Here is a 19,654-nt window from a genome sequence, read left to right as displayed (position 1 = left end):
GACTCTCTAAAAGGCGGAATCCTTGCTGTTTTAAGTCATTGACACTCTACTGTGTAAGGCGGACACCTTTGTTTACGAAACACGCGCAAAAATTCTATTATCTGACCCAGAAACATCGCTAACCAACACTCTCCTCTTGTTTTTGAGGCGAACGAGACGATTATATGGCATCAATCGTCCCAGTCGTTCAGATCGTCTCGGCTAAAAAACATAAGGGTGGGTGGTGGAACAAGATTTCCACTGAAATTTTCTGATCAACTTTTCTCCTTTTTTGCGTTTTTCTCTCCTCTGTTTTACTGAGCGTGCTCATTCCGGCGGTTTTATACAGTTTTTCAGGTGGTTGTATTAAATACAGGAACACGTTTTCCTCGAAAAATTTTCAAATTCAAGGCCAATAACTGTATCCTGGGTGCTTGAAGGCCCATTCAAAGGCGGTGTTGGATATGTTACGCGCTCGGTCACCATTTTAAACATGGCCGAGGAACGAAGGCGTTGTCCAATTTAATACACTTTTCCATTGATTTTGAACCAGAGGGAACAGGCAAAAATGCAAAAGGAGGTCATAAAAATAATGACCTCTGCTGTTCTGATAATGATCATTTAATAAGCTTATTTGCATTGCAAATTCGAAGGCTCCCCAGCGTATATCACAAAGAGCTCCCTGTGCTGATGCAGAGTAATAACGTTTGGAGGCTGTATATTTTCTTAGCGGCAATTTCAGCTGCGCACACATGTTAAGTACAAATCTCTTCACAAAGTGAGGCGATGTTGTTAATAAAGGCAATGTTTGTCAAAGTGGTAACCGGGAAAATATTTAAGCCGTACAGCTGGTGAAGGCGAATACCCTGAGCAGGCTTTGGGCATGCTGTGTTTTTCCACTACTACGCTCATTATATAAAAATTGAACAATTCTTGGTTTGCAACCACGAGACAAGAAGGTTTAATGCTGGTGGTGAAAACGATACAATTTTTTTCGCAGAATTTCCCTTAAAAACAAAAAATAGTTGCCAGCGGAAGGGAACGCTTTACTTCTAATCAACCAGGCAGTGACGTCAGAGGTACTTCAGTTGCAAACAAGCTCCAGCTAATTGACCTTCCAGAAAACACCATAACATAGCATAATGCTCTTTGTTTGTTACCCCAAAATTTTGCATAAGCATTGTTTTCAGTTTCTCTTGAGGCCATTTTAACTCCCAAGAGAAACTGAAAACAATGCTTATGCAAAATTTTGGGGTAACAAACAAAGAGCATTATGCTATGTTATGGTATTTTCTAGAGTTATCAATTCAAAGTTTATTGTATGGTCACCTCCTAGAAGGCCCTGGAGTCTCAAAGGGTTATGGTTTTTGATTTCTGTTGCATACATTTTCTCAATCGCCTGTATTCTCTCGCGACAGTTAGACATGTACAGGACCAACAATCGTTTATAGTCGCTCCCCCTTCAATTAGCTTAAAGTCCGATCAGGTGTTCCGCCCAACATGTTGTTTGCCTCCTAAACATTATGGGCCCAGTTAAGATCTGAGCAGGGTCTTCGTAATGGTTATAAAACACCGCGTAAACTAGGACGACTTGGAATAAACTACGCCAGCGCGTCCCCCTTAGCTGTTCGAACGTCGACAACGCGCAACATGGCTCGTCTCACTCGAGAACAAATCTAACGAAATGTAAAAAAATATGTCGGATAAAAGTTTAACTAAAATGAATACCACTGCAGAATCATCCAACTTTCCTAAGCTGTACTGATACGTTGGCCGATCTGTTTGAATAGTGCTTAATTTGAAATAGCTAGTGTTACAAAAAGTTACAATTTTTAGAAGTAAATACTCACATTTTTTCCTCTTGCGTTGATACAGCAAACATGAAATTTAAGTAGCAGGAAATCAGCTAGAACGTGGCCCTTTCTGTCATTGTTGCGTTTGTCAGAAAGTGCAAGGTTTGTCGAGCTAAAGCTTTGCTCACAATCTAAAGATGCAAGTCAGTCTTACGCAGACGCAGTGATGTGTTGGTAATTAGCGCCTTTATCTCAATGAAGAGCGCTCTAGTCGCTTGTTTTTTTGTTTTTTTTTGTGGTGAGTGTGAACGCGTGCAGTCCGTTGAAACCAGAATGGCCTTTTGCGCCATTCCTGGGGCCCGTTTCTCGAAATTCCCGATAATTAACAAGCCCGGTAAGCCGTCTCCGTTTATATTAAAGATCGAGGTTTCAAAAGTTTTGCATCTAGCATGATAGAACTATCAGTTAGTGAAACAAAATGCAGTAGTTTGCTAGCCAGGACCCGTGCTCTTATTCTTTATATGTCGATTTGAATAGTTGATTTCGGGCCCGAAAAGTTACCGGGACTTTCGAGAAACGGGCCCCTGCACCCTCACGGAAGACGTAAGAAAACAGCTAGCTGATAAATGCGTCTACAACAAGATATAGTGCCCGGTAGGCTTGTAATAAATTAAAGAAAAGTAAATAAGATAATTAAGGCGCACCATGAGACGAATAGGCCATTTTACAGTTAAAGCGATTTTACTTGACTCATGAAACAGTTACTAACAACTAGTGCAAAATAGCTGCAAATGAACAAAAGAAGACAATGGAAGTGAATGTGAGGCTGAGGTTGATCTTGTTTTGCTACAAACCCCTTTTCTTTTCTTATGAAAGTTATGCTAAATAAGAACAACTTAGGACTAGCATTTGAGATCGTCGGAAGGGGGGGAGGGGAGGGGGCTCATATAATGACATCATATTTTGAATAAGACATTTCGCGTACCATATCTTCAAATACAGGAAAACTCAAGTACGGAGAGAAAAATTACCTTTCAAAATAAGTGGTTTTATGCACAGAATCGAGAGCCACTATTTACAGGAAAATTGCATCGCTTCAAGTACCTAACTATAGCTGTTAAAATTAAATAAAAGCTTAATTATTTGAAACCGCAGACTTTAGCTTGTTGCCAGAAGCGTTTCTTCACAAACGAATAAAGCCTTGCATCGGCCCAGTTGGCCTTAGTGATCTCGCTAATGAGATCTTTAGGAACATTGTCAAAACTGTAAGTAGGGTTATATTTACCAATGTCATAACTGGATACTTCACGAAAGAACTTTGGCAAACGCCTGTAAAGAATCTGAAGATAAACCTCATAGTGTTCCAATAGACCCACTGCCGCGTAATACCGTTTTATATTATGCTTAGCCTTCTGCAAAGACCTCCAGTTTCCTCGAAGACAGTAAGAATGTCTCCCGCAGAAAAACCTTGTCATTACGTTGTTCCTGCATCCTTTGTGCTGTCGTCCAAAGCACTGCTTAAGAGATTCGTTCCTTTCTCCAGAGTTAAGAAATTCTTTTATTCTGTCCGTGGGTCTGTTTGTACTCCTCATATAATGATAATGGGACACCAGTCGTCTTATAGGGTCTCTGACTTGATTTATATATGTGTGAGCCTGCGGTAAGTTTAAGTTGCTTCTAAAGTAAAAGTGTGCCACGAAAGCCATGCGCGGGTGTTTGAGGAGTTTCTTATTGGCTTTTCTTATGATAAGTCCAGGATACGGGCCAGACTCACCTTTGTCGTACCAGTCCTCTGTCGTTCCTTGTAAACAAGAAATGTTGCTTAGACTAACATAGCGACAACTTGTTATTATCCTTCAATACTTTTTCGCCTGTAAATGCAACCGTCCCTTCTCGCTCCTCGCCGCTAGGAACGTTTGGGGGGAACCGAGACGAAACGAAACGATAGAAGTGCCTAGTGGCAAAGAGCGAGGAGTGTAAGCTGTATCCGCAGGCCAATACTGACCTCAATACTTATATAAAGGGAGGACAAAATTTGGGTGTGCGACTCGCACCGCTCTGTCGCTTCAGCAAAGAACTAAGGACTCAGTCCTCTTTTCCTTTTCTCTCCTCCATCCCCTTATTTCACCATTAGGCTCGAAGTGTCCTAAAACTCCACTTTCTGGTAATACTGTTATTAATTTTGTTGTACTATAGTTTATCTTTAGTAACACTGTAGTAAGTAAGTTAATGTTTGGTAAAAAATAAGTTTGAAATTCTTTGGTTAAACAAGTCATAAAGGTTTGTTAAGAAACATGAAAGCATGTCTGTATATAAAAGAGAAAAGTGAATGAGAGCGGGAGAGAACGATGAATAAACAAACGAATGAATGAATGAAGGAAGGAAGGAAGGAAGGAAGAAATGAATGAGTGCATGAATGAATGAAAAAGTGAATAAATGAATGAATGAAAAAGTGGGTAAATGAATGAATCAGTGCCAGTTAGGTTTCTCTTAAATTTAATTTCTTGCTTTAGGTAAGAAGATTGGTTAGTTGTTAAAAGCCCGTAAGTTCGGTAGGTTAGGTTTGTTTTCACTCTGATTATTTGTCGATATATTAGCTGCGTCGTGATTAGAAAATATTTTCCGATCTTTTTCTGCCGGTGACTTTGCATGAATCTCACCTATTTTGTAGCCATAATTCATGGATGAACTCGAGTTTGTAATAATAGATTCAGTAGTGGAACTTCCAGTCTTGAAAATACGATTATACAGTAAGACTTTTGGATCCAGTTCCTGACAACCGACTTTGTCAAACTTCAAAAGTCCATTTGTTGCCCGTTTCAATCGCACGCGTTGTTTCTTCGGCTTTGATGGAACAATTTGGTTCTTTTTGTCCTCTGACCCTTGACTGTAATGAGAATAAAGACATGCAGGCTTACTACTGAAAAATATTTTAGTTTTGGTCGCTCAAAAGTTTGTTTCTATCGTCGTTTCCGTTCGGTCTCATGTTGGATGTTGTAGTACTAACGTTGGATTTGTATCAACAGGTTTTACGACGCACCTGGTCCTTGGAGTTTGTTTTTTTCTACCTCTTTCTCATGGTGTTGGCTTTCTTAACATTTGCAACTTAGGTTTGTTTCAATGAAAAATAAGATTTGAATTTAAAACAAATGGTCCGCAACTTCGTTCTATAAAAGACCGTAAATAAACTGTGTTTGTTTGTTTTGTCAGCTAGTGTACTCGATCATTATGGCTTACTTGTATGGCTTAGTGTTGAATAAACAATCTTTCAGCAGCAGTGATTCAATCAATATGTGAGGTATAATGTGAACGTTCATATTTTATGTTCTGTACAAGTTTCTTTGATTTTTTGTGGTATGTACGTGCTACAATAAAGAGCACGGTGAGGGACTCCCATATGAAATGGGCGGGGATGCTCGTCAGAAATTTTGAGTTAAACCCTTAAAGGAGACCAATCTAGGCGTGGCCCAACCTTCTTTTGACCCCTAAAAAAGACCATTCTAAACTTTGATTACATGAATCGAATAAATATGACAATATATAATTGTTTAATATTTCTTCGCGCGCAATCCTAAAAGAGACCCTTAAGGCTAAATATAATGGTGTTTTGACCAGAACACCCTAAGTGAGACCAAAATCCGAAATTTACACCCCTAAGCGAGACACAGAGCAACCCCGCCCCTTTCATATGGGAGTTCCCCCCGGAAAAGAGCGGGATTTTAAGAAAATTTAAACAAACCTTTTTTCAGATGTTTCGTTCTCAAATTCTTCCGCCCTTCTTCCACTTATGAACGAAAGACCCTTTTTTCTAGATTCCTCGCCGAAACTTGTCGAAGAGCTCGTCGTGTTTAATAACGCATGTGTTGAAGACGGTTGTTTATTACCATCCGAAGGGCTATGTTCTTTTGTACTAGATTCCAGTTCATCTGTAGTAGGTCTAAATATTTCCAAATCAGACTTGGTCCCACTCGTCTCCAGATCATCGTCATCTTTGTCACGCTTGACTTTAATTGGTTGCAGAGCAGCTAAGATGTTCTTGAGGGAATTGCTCGCTATTTCTTTTAAAACTTTGCTCAAGTTGAAAGTGCCAAGATCTTGCGAGTCACTACGGTGTAACAGTAGTTTTAACATCTGAAGATCAGCTTTATGGTCTTTGTCCTTTGTCATTTCAGAGAGATTACTACGAAAGTTCAAGTTTATTTTCTTTGTTAAATCTAAAAGAACGTTTTTCAGATCAAAAGAAGACTCTTTCGACTCTTTTTTATCGCTTTGTAGCTTAGTAGCAATTTGACTGCTGTCATCGTCTAACTTTCCAACAGTGACATTATGGGGCATGCGTAGTCGATAACGACTGCCCTCCTTTAGAAATTTGACCAAGAGCGCAGTGTTATCTGAAACGGGTGTGTCTCTGTATTTGATCTCAAGACCTTTGCCAGTTATTTTTGCCAGAATAGCAGTTAAATTTAAAGACTCGTCAGATATTTCAGACGTGTTTTGTTCTCTTGGAATGGTTTGCCTTTCACTTGAAACATTGTGCAGCTTTGCCACTAGAGTATCAAGTAGACTGGCTTCCCCAAGATTCCTTTTCTCGCGAACATCAACGTTCTGTACATGCGCAGATGATGTCTTCATGTCTCTTATCACTGTGAGGTTTTCTTTTTCGGCACCATTTTCATGAACAACAATTTTATTCTCTCGTCCATCAAGAGGCTCAAGCGGCTTACTCTCCTTCGTGAAGTTATGAAGGAGAACAAACATTTCTCTTTCTCTTGCGCTTATATTCAAGAAATTCGCAAAGAATGGCGGAGGCGTGCTAAGAGGCTCATTATTTGCTGCGGTGTTAGTTGAAAAATTGCGAGTTTTGTTTTTCTCACTCTGCAAACTTGGAATATTGCTTGTTGCATTTAAAATCCCTAATCTTCTTGCATGAGCCAATTCCAAATTCTCGTATTTTGGTTCTGTAATGAATTCTTTTCTTCTCGATCTTGTAGCGGCACTATCAACAGATGTATTATAAGATTCTGTAACTCCTTTTTCTGATTGATATTTATATTCCTCTTCTTCTTCATCAGTTAAGTCAACTCTTTCAACTCGCACTAGTTTTTTCTCCGCTTTATTCCCGCCCGCCCTCCTCGACTCCTTCACTTTTCTTAGCAAAGCATTCTCTTGTCTATGCCTTTTATTGTCAACAATTTCGTCGACTTTCTCCACTCGAATAAGTTCTCTATTGGCTTCCTCTTCTGAAACGTTTGCCTTCCGTAGAATTTCTTCCGCTACCTTTCCCACAATGTCTGAAGGTGGAAGGAGGTGTTTTTGGCGTTCAGAAGTTGTCTTTTCCTGTGTTTTGTTATTTTTTCTTTCCTCTTGAATAACAAAGGTTTTGTTGTGATCGAAATGAAGCTTCTCCGCTTCCTCTGTCACGTTCTTCGTCTTTTTCTCGTCGTTGATATGAAATTCCTCAATGAACTGCTCACTTTGTTTTACGTTGGACTCGCCATGTTTACCTGCGAAAGTTTTGGTGATGCGCTTCTGTTAGCAAGAATATCTTAAAAGACAGACTGAACTGCTTTACTTTTGACAGCGTCTACGAACGCTCCTCCCTCTCCCACAATTCAATAGAGCCGACAATAACAATCTCAATAACCGTTTATTTTCAAGTGAAAAGGAGATAGTGAGGTTAACTCTATCTAGTTCATCTTCACAAAAAGCGCAATAACAACAATAATAATGAATAAAAATAAAATAAATATGTGAATGAAATAAAATATATCTTAGAATTGGACACATTTAAAGAATGGTGAAGATTTATCTGAGATATAAAAATTACTACAACATTGCCTCCTCTCAGCTAAAGGTACGGTCAATCGGTTTGACAGAAAGTGCAAATATTATAACTGTTGAAAAACGAGTGGAATAGCGATGTTGTGCGTTTTACCACACACGAATCACACCTGTCCTGATACAAATCAAGTTGTTGCAGGAAGTAGGAAAGTAGTTCTCCTTTTTTCAACAAAATCTGTACATGTTTTACTGGCCCTAGCAAGTGACGTAAATCCCGTGTATGGAGTGACTACCGCGTAATTTTATCAAATCAGAAGTTAGTATTCCAGCAACTTCAACCACCTGAATTGTTGCAAGATAGGTTTGAACGAGGGTCTCGTGGTAAAAAGAGCAAGATCACAGTTCTCAATTCGTTTTACAGCAGTTGCAAAACAAATTTCACGTATTATCACCCATTTTACAGTGGCTTAAGATCCAAAGGGTAGAAGAAAGGTTGCTGTGACCACAGGGTGCTTTCTACACATAAACAACTTCATACCTTTTGACTTTTCAGAAAATCTTCCTAGATCAAATGGCCGCTTGGTCTGTACAATAACGGAAGTTACCACTACTTCCGGTTTAACTAGCCTGTCCCGTTCCAGTCCACTGAAGAAAGGAAACGTGTAGCAAACAGAGCTGCCATTACAGTAAGAGTACAGTACTACGAGAGTGACAATCACTAGGAAGACTCCTAGCACCAAATTCCGCTTGGTCGAGGGCAGCATGATTTTTCGGCGCCTTTCGAAAAAATAAAAAGGAACCCTGTCAACTTATGTGGTTTATTCCGCACAACCTCCGCCCTCCACATGTCATCCAGGTCTCCCATTTTCGGATTATTATACGTTTCAGGGAAACTGCCCACCTACCCCTCCCCTAAGCCAACATTTTGCCCTAAGTGAGAACTAAGTGTTAATGTTGACTTAAGGGAGGGGTAGGTGGGCAGTTTTCCAGATGGGGTGCCTATCATTAACACACACCATCCGCGTGGAAATCTTGTGCATGAACATATAGAACTATAAAATTTGACGAGGTGGGAAAACGACTAGCCTACACCACACACGAAACTAAACTCTGGTTAGGTCCGCCTGCGAAAAAGCGCCGAAATCCTTGTTCTGAGTCCCCCAGCTGTGTAGCACTGAGGATTAGCCTGCCGTGTAGGCGTATTTTGGGCGGGCGAAAGCTGCTTGTTAATATTCGTACTGTTGTAACCGCCATCTTTGATGTTATGACGGAGAAAGATTAGGGAGTGTAAAAATAGTAACCCTTAGGGTAGGTGATAGGGCTACCCCGCTCCTTTTGACTAGCCCCGTTTTCTCCTCTCTCTTCGAGCTTCAAGATGGCGCTTTCGCGAAGAAAACGCCTGCACTGCAGGCTAACTGAGGATTTGAGCACGCACCATGATTGGCCTGTTAAAGATGCAATTGCCGAATTTCCAGTCAGGTTGAAAGGAAATTCGAAACACATAATCCGATAATTCGTTTACTCTGTTGGGGCCCAGAACAAGGATTTCGGCGTAGCTTCGCAGACGCCTTACTAACCGGGTAAATTACGTCTGCGAAGCAGGCAAAGTATGTCAAAATATTACAGACTAAAAAGAGTGGAAATACTGCACTCAGCCCAAGTTATCTGGTATTTCCGGTTTTCTCATCTAAATGGAAGTATCCCAGGTCATAAAATTCTCTGTAACTATACAGCAAAAAAAAAAACAAACAATTTAATTAAGAGCTTCATCTATTCTGAGCTCTTTTCATTGCCCTTACTTCTTTCTCTAACGGCAACTGCCAGGCATAGTAGTTAATAAAGAAAAATTGCTCTTTCTTAGATAAAGAAACCCTCAGTGACAATCGCACTTTTTCACCCTTTTGTACCTAATATGATTCGGAATAGATCAGTCGAATTGAATTAGAATGCGTCTTAAGCCTCGAAGGAAGTCACTTTCGATATCGTCAATTTCCAGATCAGTGAGAATTTGTCAATTTCAAGCCGTGTTTGGTCTTCATCAAGTCTCTATAAAACGTACTGTACACGTGACCCACCCATTGAGCGAAATCAGCCCTCGCTAGATGCTCGCTGGTTTTTGCTTGATATGATTTCTGATTTGGCAGAAGATATAAGAGGAAAGTTTATCACTCACTGACGCTTTTGCTTCGTAAACATAAACACACGGTATTCTCTTACATACCGGTTTACCTTTGCAAAGGAGAACTTAAAAATATAAAAATAAGTATAGTATTGTTAGTGTTGTTAAGTAGTCATTTCTAATAAAAACTCGATTATAGTCATACAAAATTCATTTCCCTCTCGCAGTTAGCTAGTAGACTAGAGAAAGGACATAAAGAACGGGAATAGTATTACGATCACTTACTTTCTGTTTATGGCATGACATGTGAGAATTACACGGTGAATTCGATCTGGATTGTTTGGATATTTGTTAGGCAGTAATTCTTCGCAAAAAAAACCAAATTAGTGTACGTTATATTTAGTCTTCTTAGCCCTTTGGACAGTTTGCTGTTTAAATTTTCCTCTTTTTTGTCGCGAAAACTTAAATAAACTTACCTGAAACCTGCCGCCCTTTTGATCTTCTTAAATAAACAGTTTAAGTATCCAAAACAGTATGGGGCAAGATTTTTTAGGTGGTAAATGGTTGCTGTTGTTCAATTCTCCAGGGAATCTTCGATTCCATTGGAGCCCAAATTATTTTCCTCTATGAATAAAATCCCCCACAGTGAGTCCTAAATCATCTGTTATGTTCGTCTTACCGTGGAATTTCTTGTGCTGTCTTTTGTGGTCTTTGCCGATACAAAATACACCATGACCTGTTGAATGTGTTGAATATTCCACCGGTAATAATGACTGGTATTGCACTGAAAGCGACAGCGGGTATAATGTATCAGTAAATGGGACATTTCACGCATGCTCAGAGCAGTTAGTCGTGCAGTTTTTCATGTGTTGTTTCGTCTCATCTAATCTCGGACCAAGGCCACTCAATTTTCTCCCGGATAGCAAAATTGTGAGCAGGCCTGGGAAGGAGATCTGAGGAGGAGTCTGACTTTTAATAATAACTTCAGTTGTTGCTCAGTTTGACATCTAAGTTTTAAGTGATAATCTGGTAATCCAAAGAACACCCGGTTAGTCAGCAAGCCCAAGAACTAGTCGCCACTTCGTAGGATGGATAATAATAATAATTTAATATTTATATTACGCAAAATACATGTAAATATGATCAAATGCGCATTACATGAAAGTAAATTATCGACATTAATAAGTTATCCAAAATAACTAAAAATATTATATAAAAAAAAACAATGGATCTATAAAAATATAATATATACATAATCCTAAAAAATCCTAATAAAAAGCTAATCTAAAAAAATGGGTCTTAAGTAAACCTTGAAACCTATGAAAATTGGGCTCATTCCGTATTTGTGATGGTAACCCATTCCACAGTTTAGGTGCCGCAGCTAAAAACGCATGGAGCCGGTTCTTCTTGTGGCAGTATCAACTGTTTTCTACGAGGGCCGTCTCCATGGTCTAAAATGGAACTTTGAAAAAACCTGTACCCGCGAACTCTGGAGCTCAAAAGCCGCCTTCACAATTACGTTTTTCGCTGCCGTCAGTCATAGTTCACACAAAACGGATCGAAATCCACGAATCACAAAGGTTTTTAAGTACAGATACCACTAAAGCCCTCGTACATGCGTTTGTTACCTCGCGCGTAGATTATTGTAATAGTCTTTTATATGGCTTGCCAGCTTCTCACCTGAATAAGGTTCAGCGCGTTTTAAATGCCGCAGCAAGACTAGTTTGTCGCGCGCCACGCTACTGTCGCATAACGCCGTTGCTGTACGAGCGGCACTGGCTACCGGTTAGGCAACACATTTAATAGTTTTAAGATTATACTATTTGTTTTTAAGCCCATCCATGGATTCGCGCCAACGTATTTAAGAGAACTTTTGTCAATTAAAAGATCAGGGAATTATAATTTAAGATCTTCCTCGGATGATTTGTTACTTGCAACGCCAACCTATAGAAGTAGGGTTACATTAGGACACAGATCATTCCAGGTCGCAGCTGCGGCCCTTTGGAATGTATCACGCGTGAGATTCGTTCTATTACAGATCTAGGGATTTTTAAGTGTCATCTGAAAACGCACCTTTTTAGGGAAGCTTTTTATTAATTTATTAATTTTAATCACGATAATTACTATTCTGCACTAACCTATATAAATATAAACACAAATGCAGCAAATCACTGAGAATATTGGATTATGGCCTGTGCGGTAACGCCATAACGCCACTTTATTAAAGAAAATGCAAACAACTAGTACAAAATAGAAATGAAAACGTCAAATAGAGTAAGCCGTGCCAGGGGGGCCAGAAAAAACCTAACCTAAAAAACCCCGTGGGGAAAAAGGGATAGGAAATCTGTGGCGGGCCAGGCACGACTTAAGTCCCCCGCCAAGACTACTAATAAACTAAATAATTGTAATAAACAAACGAAAACTAAATAGCAATAGTTTGAGCAACTTTTAAGCGATCACTAACGGTGTGCTTAATGTATCTGTTCTTTGAAGTGGCACATTTCCAGCCAGCATGCATATCTCGCAGATCAGCGGAAACACTCCGACAAGCAGGATTTGAGGCGGCACCAGACTTTATACTGTGCGTGCCGTAAAGAGCAATGTCACCTACAAATGGTTTAACAAATTTCTTAAATTCATCTCTTAGCGTTGAATATGAAACTCCTCTAGAAGCATGAAAACACTCCCTAGACTTAGTTTTAACGATTCGCCTAACGAGGGGCGAAGATGACTCACAAGTTGAAGGGAAAAACTTAGTAACCTTTCGGTGATAGAAACTGGGTAAGTAGCCTTGTGAGACCTAGCTAGAAAGGACGTATGCCCTTCTCTATACTGATCATTTTTGCGTTTAGGAATAAAAACTGACATGTACTCGTTGAAAATAGAGACATCTCTAACTGTCAAATTGCGAATTTCGTCCATACGAAAAAACCCAGCAAAGCCAACCAAGAGGACGAAAAGAAAACGAATAACGGCAAGCGAACTACTAGAAATATAATATTCAGCGATCCTTAAAACTGTGTCAACGGATAAAGGCTCTTTGGGTTGAACAGGACGAGCAAGCTTCCTTCTTGCACCCTCCAAGGACGACTTAACAAGGGGGTGACCAGTAGGGCATTCTACGATACCGGCCAGACTATGACCCCACTTAATACCATAAACAACTGACTCTATAGGAGATATCCCCGTATTATTAGAAATAGAAACAGCAGTAATTTCGCTGATAAAGTGAGCAATGTGCAGTGGCTTCGCTGGAATAACTGAAACGCCAATCTTAGAATCTGCCCATTCACGCCATCTGATCCAGCCAGATCTATACTTCTGCACGGTAGAGGGAGCCTTGGACTCAAACTGTAAATGGAGAAGGTCTGGAACAAGCTTGCGCAAGGATGGATCGGCCAAAGAATTCGCTTCGCTCCAAATCCCGGATTGGAGAACATCTACTAAATATAATAAAAGTACGCAGGAAAAGGCAAAACATTTAAAATTATAATACAGTAGGAAATATGATGCTGCATCATAATCATGCAGCACGGACAGTACTACAGCGTAAAAACGACATGTAATGAGAAACAACGACAAACGGAAGCCGAACTGGCTGGGCCCAGTAATGCTGTAAAAAACAGTAAAAAATACAACAAAATAGCAAACATTCAATAAAACAAATGTAGACCAATAAAAAAAAAAAAAACATAAAATAAGGCCAACTGACGGCGCCAAAACAGGCAAACTGCGTGGTGAAGCGGACATCGAACTCCGAGCCAAGAAGACGCTGCCAAATCAGGCAAAAAATACACCGCCAAATCAGGCAAAAATACGCTGCCAAAACAGGCAAAAACAAAGCTCCCAAATCAGGCAAAAATACACTGCCAAAGATAAACCTAAAACACCGACAATAATGAGCTGTAAGGGGAGACAAAAATGGGAAAGCTCACCTAAAATCTATCCGCAAAGCTAACATTTTAAATTTCGGGCAGCCGCTGAACACCGACAGACGCGCTTTGTAAATCTGCTTCTGTCCTGGACCCTCCAGCAAGAGGTCTTCAATACAAGGAAGCTCAAACACTTCTTTAACAAAAGACTTGAACTGGGAGGCGTTGTCGTGCAAAAAAGGCCAAAAATAGGCCGAAGGCCATTGTGGAACGATCAAAGTGCCGTAACCGGAGCAGGACAAGAGAGCCCTAACTGAAGGCACAATGGCACCCACCGGAGGGCAAACCCAGTTATTCTCATGTCGCCAATCCTGAGCCAAGGCGTCCACACCGCTGCAACCTGGGGAAGCAAATTTAGAGTTGAACCTCGGAAGCTGGGCATTGTAATAGGACGAAAAGCGATCAATTGTGTGAGGGCTTCATTTAGCGTCGACAAGTCGAAATACCGAGGGATTGATGGACCAGTCGTCTTTATCAATTAATCTGCTAAGAAGATCTGCTCTTTCATTAAGAGACCTAGGGATCCACTGGGCTTCGAGAACGATGCTGTTGGCAAGACAAAGATTGAAAATATCCATAGCCAGGGCCTGGAGGTGAGATTTGGAGCTTCCGATAGCAACTATTCTGGCGGCGGCCTGATTATCAGTGAAGATTTTAACTCTCTTGAGTTTCAGTTGAGCCACGTAAGAAAGCAACACGTAAAAAATTGCTTTTAGCTCGCGAAACGTAGAGCTTTGGCCGATATCCTCGCTCTCCCACATGCCGCTAACGACGGAGCCGTCTAAAGTAGCCGAAAATCCTCCGAACGCTACGTCGCTAGCATCGGAAAATACAACGGTATACGTATAGCTAACGGTGGCCTAATAGAATAGCCGTTTAAGCAGTCGATGTTGCAATACCAAAATTTCAGTTCTTGTAAAAGGCTCGGAGGAAAATGAATTATGTCATCCCAAGCCGATCTGGTTTCAATGGCGAAGTACATTTGTCTGGTCAAAACACGAGAAATTGGACCAACAGCTAACGCAGCTGAAATGATAGTGCCTGCTATTCTCGCTAACTCGCGAAATGAAGAGAATCCATCCTGAATCGCAGAATCTAGCAAGCCTTTAAGCTTGAGAACTTTCTTCTCGGGAATCCGGAAACACATTAAAATAGTATCAATAACGAAGCCTAGCCATTTGCCAATTTGAACTGGATCCCAGTGAGACTTTTCCTCGTTACAAAGAAGACCAGATGAAGAGAGCTCTTTACGTTGAATTAAGCTAGCTGCCACGGCAGAACATTTGTCTGGTCGACTCCCGAAACCATCGTCCAAATAAATGAAACTGTTGTGTCCCATAGAACGCCAACGCCTAACTAACGGGCGCATTAACTTGGTAAAACAAAAGCAAGCGCTACTTAACCCGAAAGGCAGTACTGTAAAGGAAAAATATCTGACGACGCCAGAAAAAGGCCACGCGAAACCAAGGTACTTTTGGTGGTCGAGACAAATATCGACATGGTGGTAACCGGACTTAAGGTCCCAAGAGAAAAACCAGTGTCCTTCATCGAGAACTTGAGAAAGCGATCGTAAGTCCTCGTACTTGAATATAGGTTTTACTAAATAATTGTTTACGTGTCTCAGATCGATAACCAGGCGAAGCTTCTTCCCAACAGCGACTGTCAAAGGATTAACACAATACGGAGGGAATTCGTGCTCAACAATGCAGCCGTTACTTAAAAGCTCGCTAATAGCATCAGCGACAAATTCCGGATGCTGAAGAGCTGATCTATTGTTCTTCAAAAAGCACTGCGAGGGGTACTCGGCAAACGGCAATCTGTAACCGCGCCTAATCATATCAAGGACAAAATCTGGTGCATCTAAAGTCTCGACCCAAAAGTTAAACGAAGATTGCAAGCGACCTTTCACGCCACTGCTTCCGCCTTTCGCACTAAACTCGTCGCCACAACAAGACAATAAATGAATTAAATCACACTCAACTTCATCACAGGTCGACGAGTCGCCATCTAGTCAAACGCGTCGAGAGCTACTCTTCGAAGAATCCGCAGGCTTCAAGCACGTGGACTCAAATGACCAAAATCCCCGCACTGAAAAAAGGGGAACACATACAGAAAAACATGAAAATAAAATCCATAACATAAAAATAAAAGAACAGTGTTGTAGCGTGTAGCGTTGCAGACCCGAAGGAAGAACATACTGACTGACAACAACTTATATATGAAACGCAATTAACACGTATTACGTAACTACTGAACACTTCATTGAAAAACACAATGAAAATACCAAATTCAGAACGTACAGAAAACAAATATCTGCTAAACTTCGTACCGCAGATATTTTGATATTCTGCACTAACCTATATAAATATAAACACAAATGCAGCAAATCACTGAGAATATTGGATTATGGCCTGTGCGGTAACGCCATAATCGACGAAGAAAGAAACAAAGATAGTAAAGCGAAAAAGTGCTGGGTACTTATCTTAAAACAGGGGCCCAAACGACGCGCTGGTCTAGCCTCCGGGCGTGAAACCAATCGCTGGATACGTATCTTGACGAAGTCGCCCGAGAAGTAGAGGCGGAGCCACTGCCTTTGTCGCCAGAACGGGCACGACGACGTTTTTCCTTAGTGACCTTTCTCTCAGCTCTCCTCTCGGCCCGGTAAATTCTCTTCTCATCATCTGAGTCAGAGGAGAGTTCGTCGGATAGATACTCATTGACAGTCGCCCATCCAAACTCGCTCTTGTCGGCTAGCTTTATTGCTTTAACACGCTTGGACACTAATTCCGTACCTGACTCCAAAGCAGCCTTAGCTTTTTCATAGGATTTGTGCTTCAGTGCGTCGGAAGCTTCGTCTAGCTTGTCCAGCACCTGGAGGGAATGGTCTAACTGCTGCTGGTTACCCTTTCTCTTGCACGTGTATTGCTCGCGACGCGCCTTCTTAACAGCTTGCTCAACGGACGAACTGTTTTCCTCTGAAAAACGCTTGGCAAAATCGGTAAGCCGAGATTCAATGACCTGTGTAAGGTTGTCGGTTAAAGAACCTATAGAACGAGTAACGGCAGCCTGTATAGCAGCGCCAGTAGAAGGATCTACGACTTCAGGGTTCGGACGAGAACGAACATTGCTGTCCTCCGCGTCACTCATGTTAAACAGAACAGTGTTGTAGCGTGTGGCGTTGCAGACCCGAAGGAAGAACATGCTGACTGACAACAACTTATATATGAAACGCAATTAACACGTATTACGTAACTACTGAACACTTCATTGAAAAACACAATGAAAATACCAAATTCAGAACGTGCAGAAAACAAATATCTGCTAAACTTCGTACCGCAGATATTTTGATAGTATCTTAACATATGTTGTATATTATAATTTTATCATAGTATATTTTAAATAATTAATACTCTGTATCAAATTATTATAGATAGAAATCATGTAATGCACGCTTGATCATTTCATGGAAAGCGCGCAATATAAGAATTAAATTATTATTATTATTATTATTATTATTACAAACCATGACCTTTTGAACCCGTTGAAGTAAAATTCTGTTTCCTAAGAGGTCCGCTAAGGGGGGTGTTGACATGACACCGAGGAGACTTCCGCGCCGGTGCGAGTTCATTCGGGGTCCCTCTCATAGCTCTATATTTGTTTACATGATACCACCACAAAATGTCGGGCCAGCGCGAGTCAGCCCGGTACGAAATTTCGCAACGGTATCGTGTAAACGCGAAACAACCACCCGTTTCAGTGTAAAATCGGTCTGCCGTTAGACTGGAACGGGTAGCCTATGCGCTATGTTTTTCGATTTTGAATCACACGTGTATGTTATCAACATGAAGTGTACCTTCAAATAACGAGATATGAAATGACCCAGTCAACGTGTAAACGCGATACGAAATCAAAAAGAAGTCATCGCAGTATGAAACTCGCGCCGGTACGAGTTTTCTCATGTGAACACCCTCTAAGATGATTGACGGCGGCGAAAAACGCAAACAGTGACGCAAACGTCAGTTGGCTTTTGAACTTCAGACTTCGCTTGTTTAAGAGAAGCGCAGTAATTCTCCATGCAGTCAGTGAATGATGAGCCTCAGTTTAACAGAAATTATTTTGTATTTTAGTTAGGTTTTATCAAGCAATAATTACACGCAGTTCATCCAACCAAGATTCCCCGTTTGAGCTAAATCCAGGAATCAACATCAGGCGTAACCACTTCCGGTATTACAACCTCTTTCGCGAAATCTAAATATACCTTGACTCATTTATGACTTAATATTGAGTTGTGATTTGCACTCCAAGTCAATTTAAACGCCGGTTTTCGAATAAGTGTTGAAAGTAATTCATATATTTCGTCTGTTCAGATTGTATTGAAACTATATTAGTGGTTATCAATTTTCACTCCCAAAACAATTTAACTCTGCTTAAGCTGATAAACATTTGATGACCTCCAGTGCGTGCTTGAAACTGACTATTTTCGCTTTCTTTTCTGAAAGATATATTTCACTGCCATGGGATAGATTGATTAGCTGACTTGGGACTTGGAAGGCTTAATTCAAAGGGCTTCAAAGGTCAGTCAAACAGCGTCAAACTTGAATTAGTTACCAGTAATCTATTCTGAGAACATCGCAGCCATCCCATTGCATTATTTTCCTGAACAAACATACATCTGCTTCAAAAACTAAACATATCGGCACCCTAATTCCCAATATTTACAGATGTTTTTCATCTGAAAAAAAAAACTTTAGAGACTTAGAATCTTTCAGTTTCTAAAAATAACCTCCAGGAAAGTGGTCCTTTATTTGGTTAAGGGGATGGGCTAGGACGTGTCATTAGCCTAGCTCCGAATTTCAAAACTTATAATTACAAATGTCAACAAAGTTCGAGACTCGATCGATTAATATTTGGTGAGACTCGCCATTTTTCAATAGACCATTCTATTGCCCCTTCTGTTCATTGTCAGGGATTTCGCACAGAAAAGGGAATATCCCGGGGAGGCATCCTAAGTAGCTCGCGCGTATATATAAAAAAGTAATTACAGTTGAAAAATACTGTCAGTATGCCAGAAAAAATCCCCCCTCACACCTCAAATACCTGCCTCAAATAAGAGATGGTTAGGATGACGTAAAAAAGAATATCCCCGAGGGGACCGCGTACGTTGATTTTGTGACACTTATATTGTACAGTCCTGCTTCGATACTCTTTTGTGTTCACGGGCGTGTTATCAGTGACCTGTCGAGCAGCTGTATAATGGATCGAGACACTCGTTAAGAGCGGATGAAGTTATATATAAGGTGTGTATAACTGTGTATGTATAAACACTTGGAAGAGTTTATTATTTACAAATCTTTGATTGGAAACAATTGTCAGACACTCTTTCTCTCTCTTTGCGGAAATAAGACTCAGTCCACAAACAAGCAGGACGAGTGAATCAACGGCTAGCTTATCACTAACAGAACGATGGACGATTACAGAAATTCACCGACAATCAAATTCTGTGCTGACGTATTCTCTGCTCACAGATGTCCTTTTATAAAGTTGAATAAAAAGCGCGAGCGCGAATTGAAAAAACGTTTTAATTTCTAAGGCTTATTTTCCGGCTAATAAAATGAACTGTACGTAAAAAATAAAAGAGAAATAGTGAAAAATTCCAACTTGATATGTGTGGAAATCTTCATCATTAATCGGTATGTTTGAAAGAGCTACACAGCGACCAAGAATACTATTGACCGACAACATACTTGAACATACAAAGAGGGGGCAGCTGTAGTGTCACCTGTTACTAATTATATTTTTATACGTGCGTAATATTGACGCCCGGGGGGAACTCCCTTAGTGGACTATACGGGGAGGCTCCGCTCGAAAGAGGTATCTTTTTCAGGCTTCAGTTATATGAAAGGGTAGGCATTTTACACGTTTAAGTATATGAAAGGGTAGGGTAATCTGTCATTTGGGTTTGTGAAAGGGCCAAAGGGCCGAACAGATGAATTTTATGGCTTTATAAAGTCGGGAAAATGCTCTATTGATTCCTATTTAAATGACAATGC

The 19,654-nt window shown here is 40.6% G+C and overlaps 2 protein-coding genes and 1 pseudogene across 2 annotated transcripts; all 3 read right to left on the bottom strand.

Annotated features, from left to right (window-relative positions):
- Nucleotides 1–2,719: 2,719 nt before the first annotated feature.
- LOC140941056 (uncharacterized) lies at nucleotides 2,720–8,323 on the bottom strand. Its single transcript, XM_073390015.1, has 4 exons — nucleotides 8,092–8,323; nucleotides 5,512–7,276; nucleotides 4,433–4,659; nucleotides 2,720–3,573 (listed from the first exon to the last, which is right to left on the bottom strand). The coding sequence occupies exons 1-4, from the start codon at nucleotides 8,315–8,317 to the stop codon at nucleotides 2,912–2,914; spliced, it is 2,880 nt and encodes a 959-aa protein (XP_073246116.1). The 5' UTR covers nucleotides 8,318–8,323; the 3' UTR covers nucleotides 2,720–2,911.
- Nucleotides 8,324–11,803: 3,480 nt separating this feature from the next.
- LOC140942030 (uncharacterized) lies at nucleotides 11,804–15,606 on the bottom strand (annotated as a pseudogene).
- A 476-nt stretch (nucleotides 15,607–16,082) lies between these two features.
- Nucleotides 16,083–16,928, bottom strand: LOC140942029 (uncharacterized). Its single transcript, XM_073391021.1, has one exon. The coding sequence runs from the start codon at nucleotides 16,803–16,805 to the stop codon at nucleotides 16,083–16,085; it is 723 nt and encodes a 240-aa protein (XP_073247122.1). The 5' UTR covers nucleotides 16,806–16,928.
- Between the last annotated feature and the right edge of the window lie 2,726 nt (nucleotides 16,929–19,654).

Source organism: Porites lutea, chromosome 6 (genome assembly GCF_958299795.1).
Source record: "Porites lutea chromosome 6, jaPorLute2.1, whole genome shotgun sequence".
In the NCBI taxonomy this organism is placed as follows: domain Eukaryota; kingdom Metazoa; phylum Cnidaria; class Anthozoa; order Scleractinia; family Poritidae; genus Porites; species Porites lutea.
The sequence above is the reverse complement of the archived record's forward strand: the minus strand, read 5'-3'. Positions and strand labels throughout refer to the sequence as shown.

What these genes read in the sequence shown, in the direction of transcription:
- LOC140942029 (XM_073391021.1), bottom strand. Translation starts at nt 16,805, where the DNA reads ATGTTCTTCCTTCGGGTCTGCAACGCCACACGCTACAACACTGTTCTG.
- LOC140941056 (XM_073390015.1), bottom strand. Translation starts at nt 8,317, where the DNA reads ATGCTGCCCTCGACCAAGCGGAATTTGGTGCTAGGAGTCTTCCTAGTG. An exon ending in ATTTTCTGAAAAGTCAAAAG is followed by an intron (nt 7,277 to 8,091) that starts GTATGAAGTTGT and finishes AAACTTTCGCAG; the next exon opens with GTAAACATGGCGAGTCCAAC. An exon ending in AACGAAACATCTGAAAAAAG is followed by an intron (nt 4,660 to 5,511) that starts GTTTGTTTAAAT and finishes TTCTCATTACAG; the next exon opens with TCAAGGGTCAGAGGACAAAA.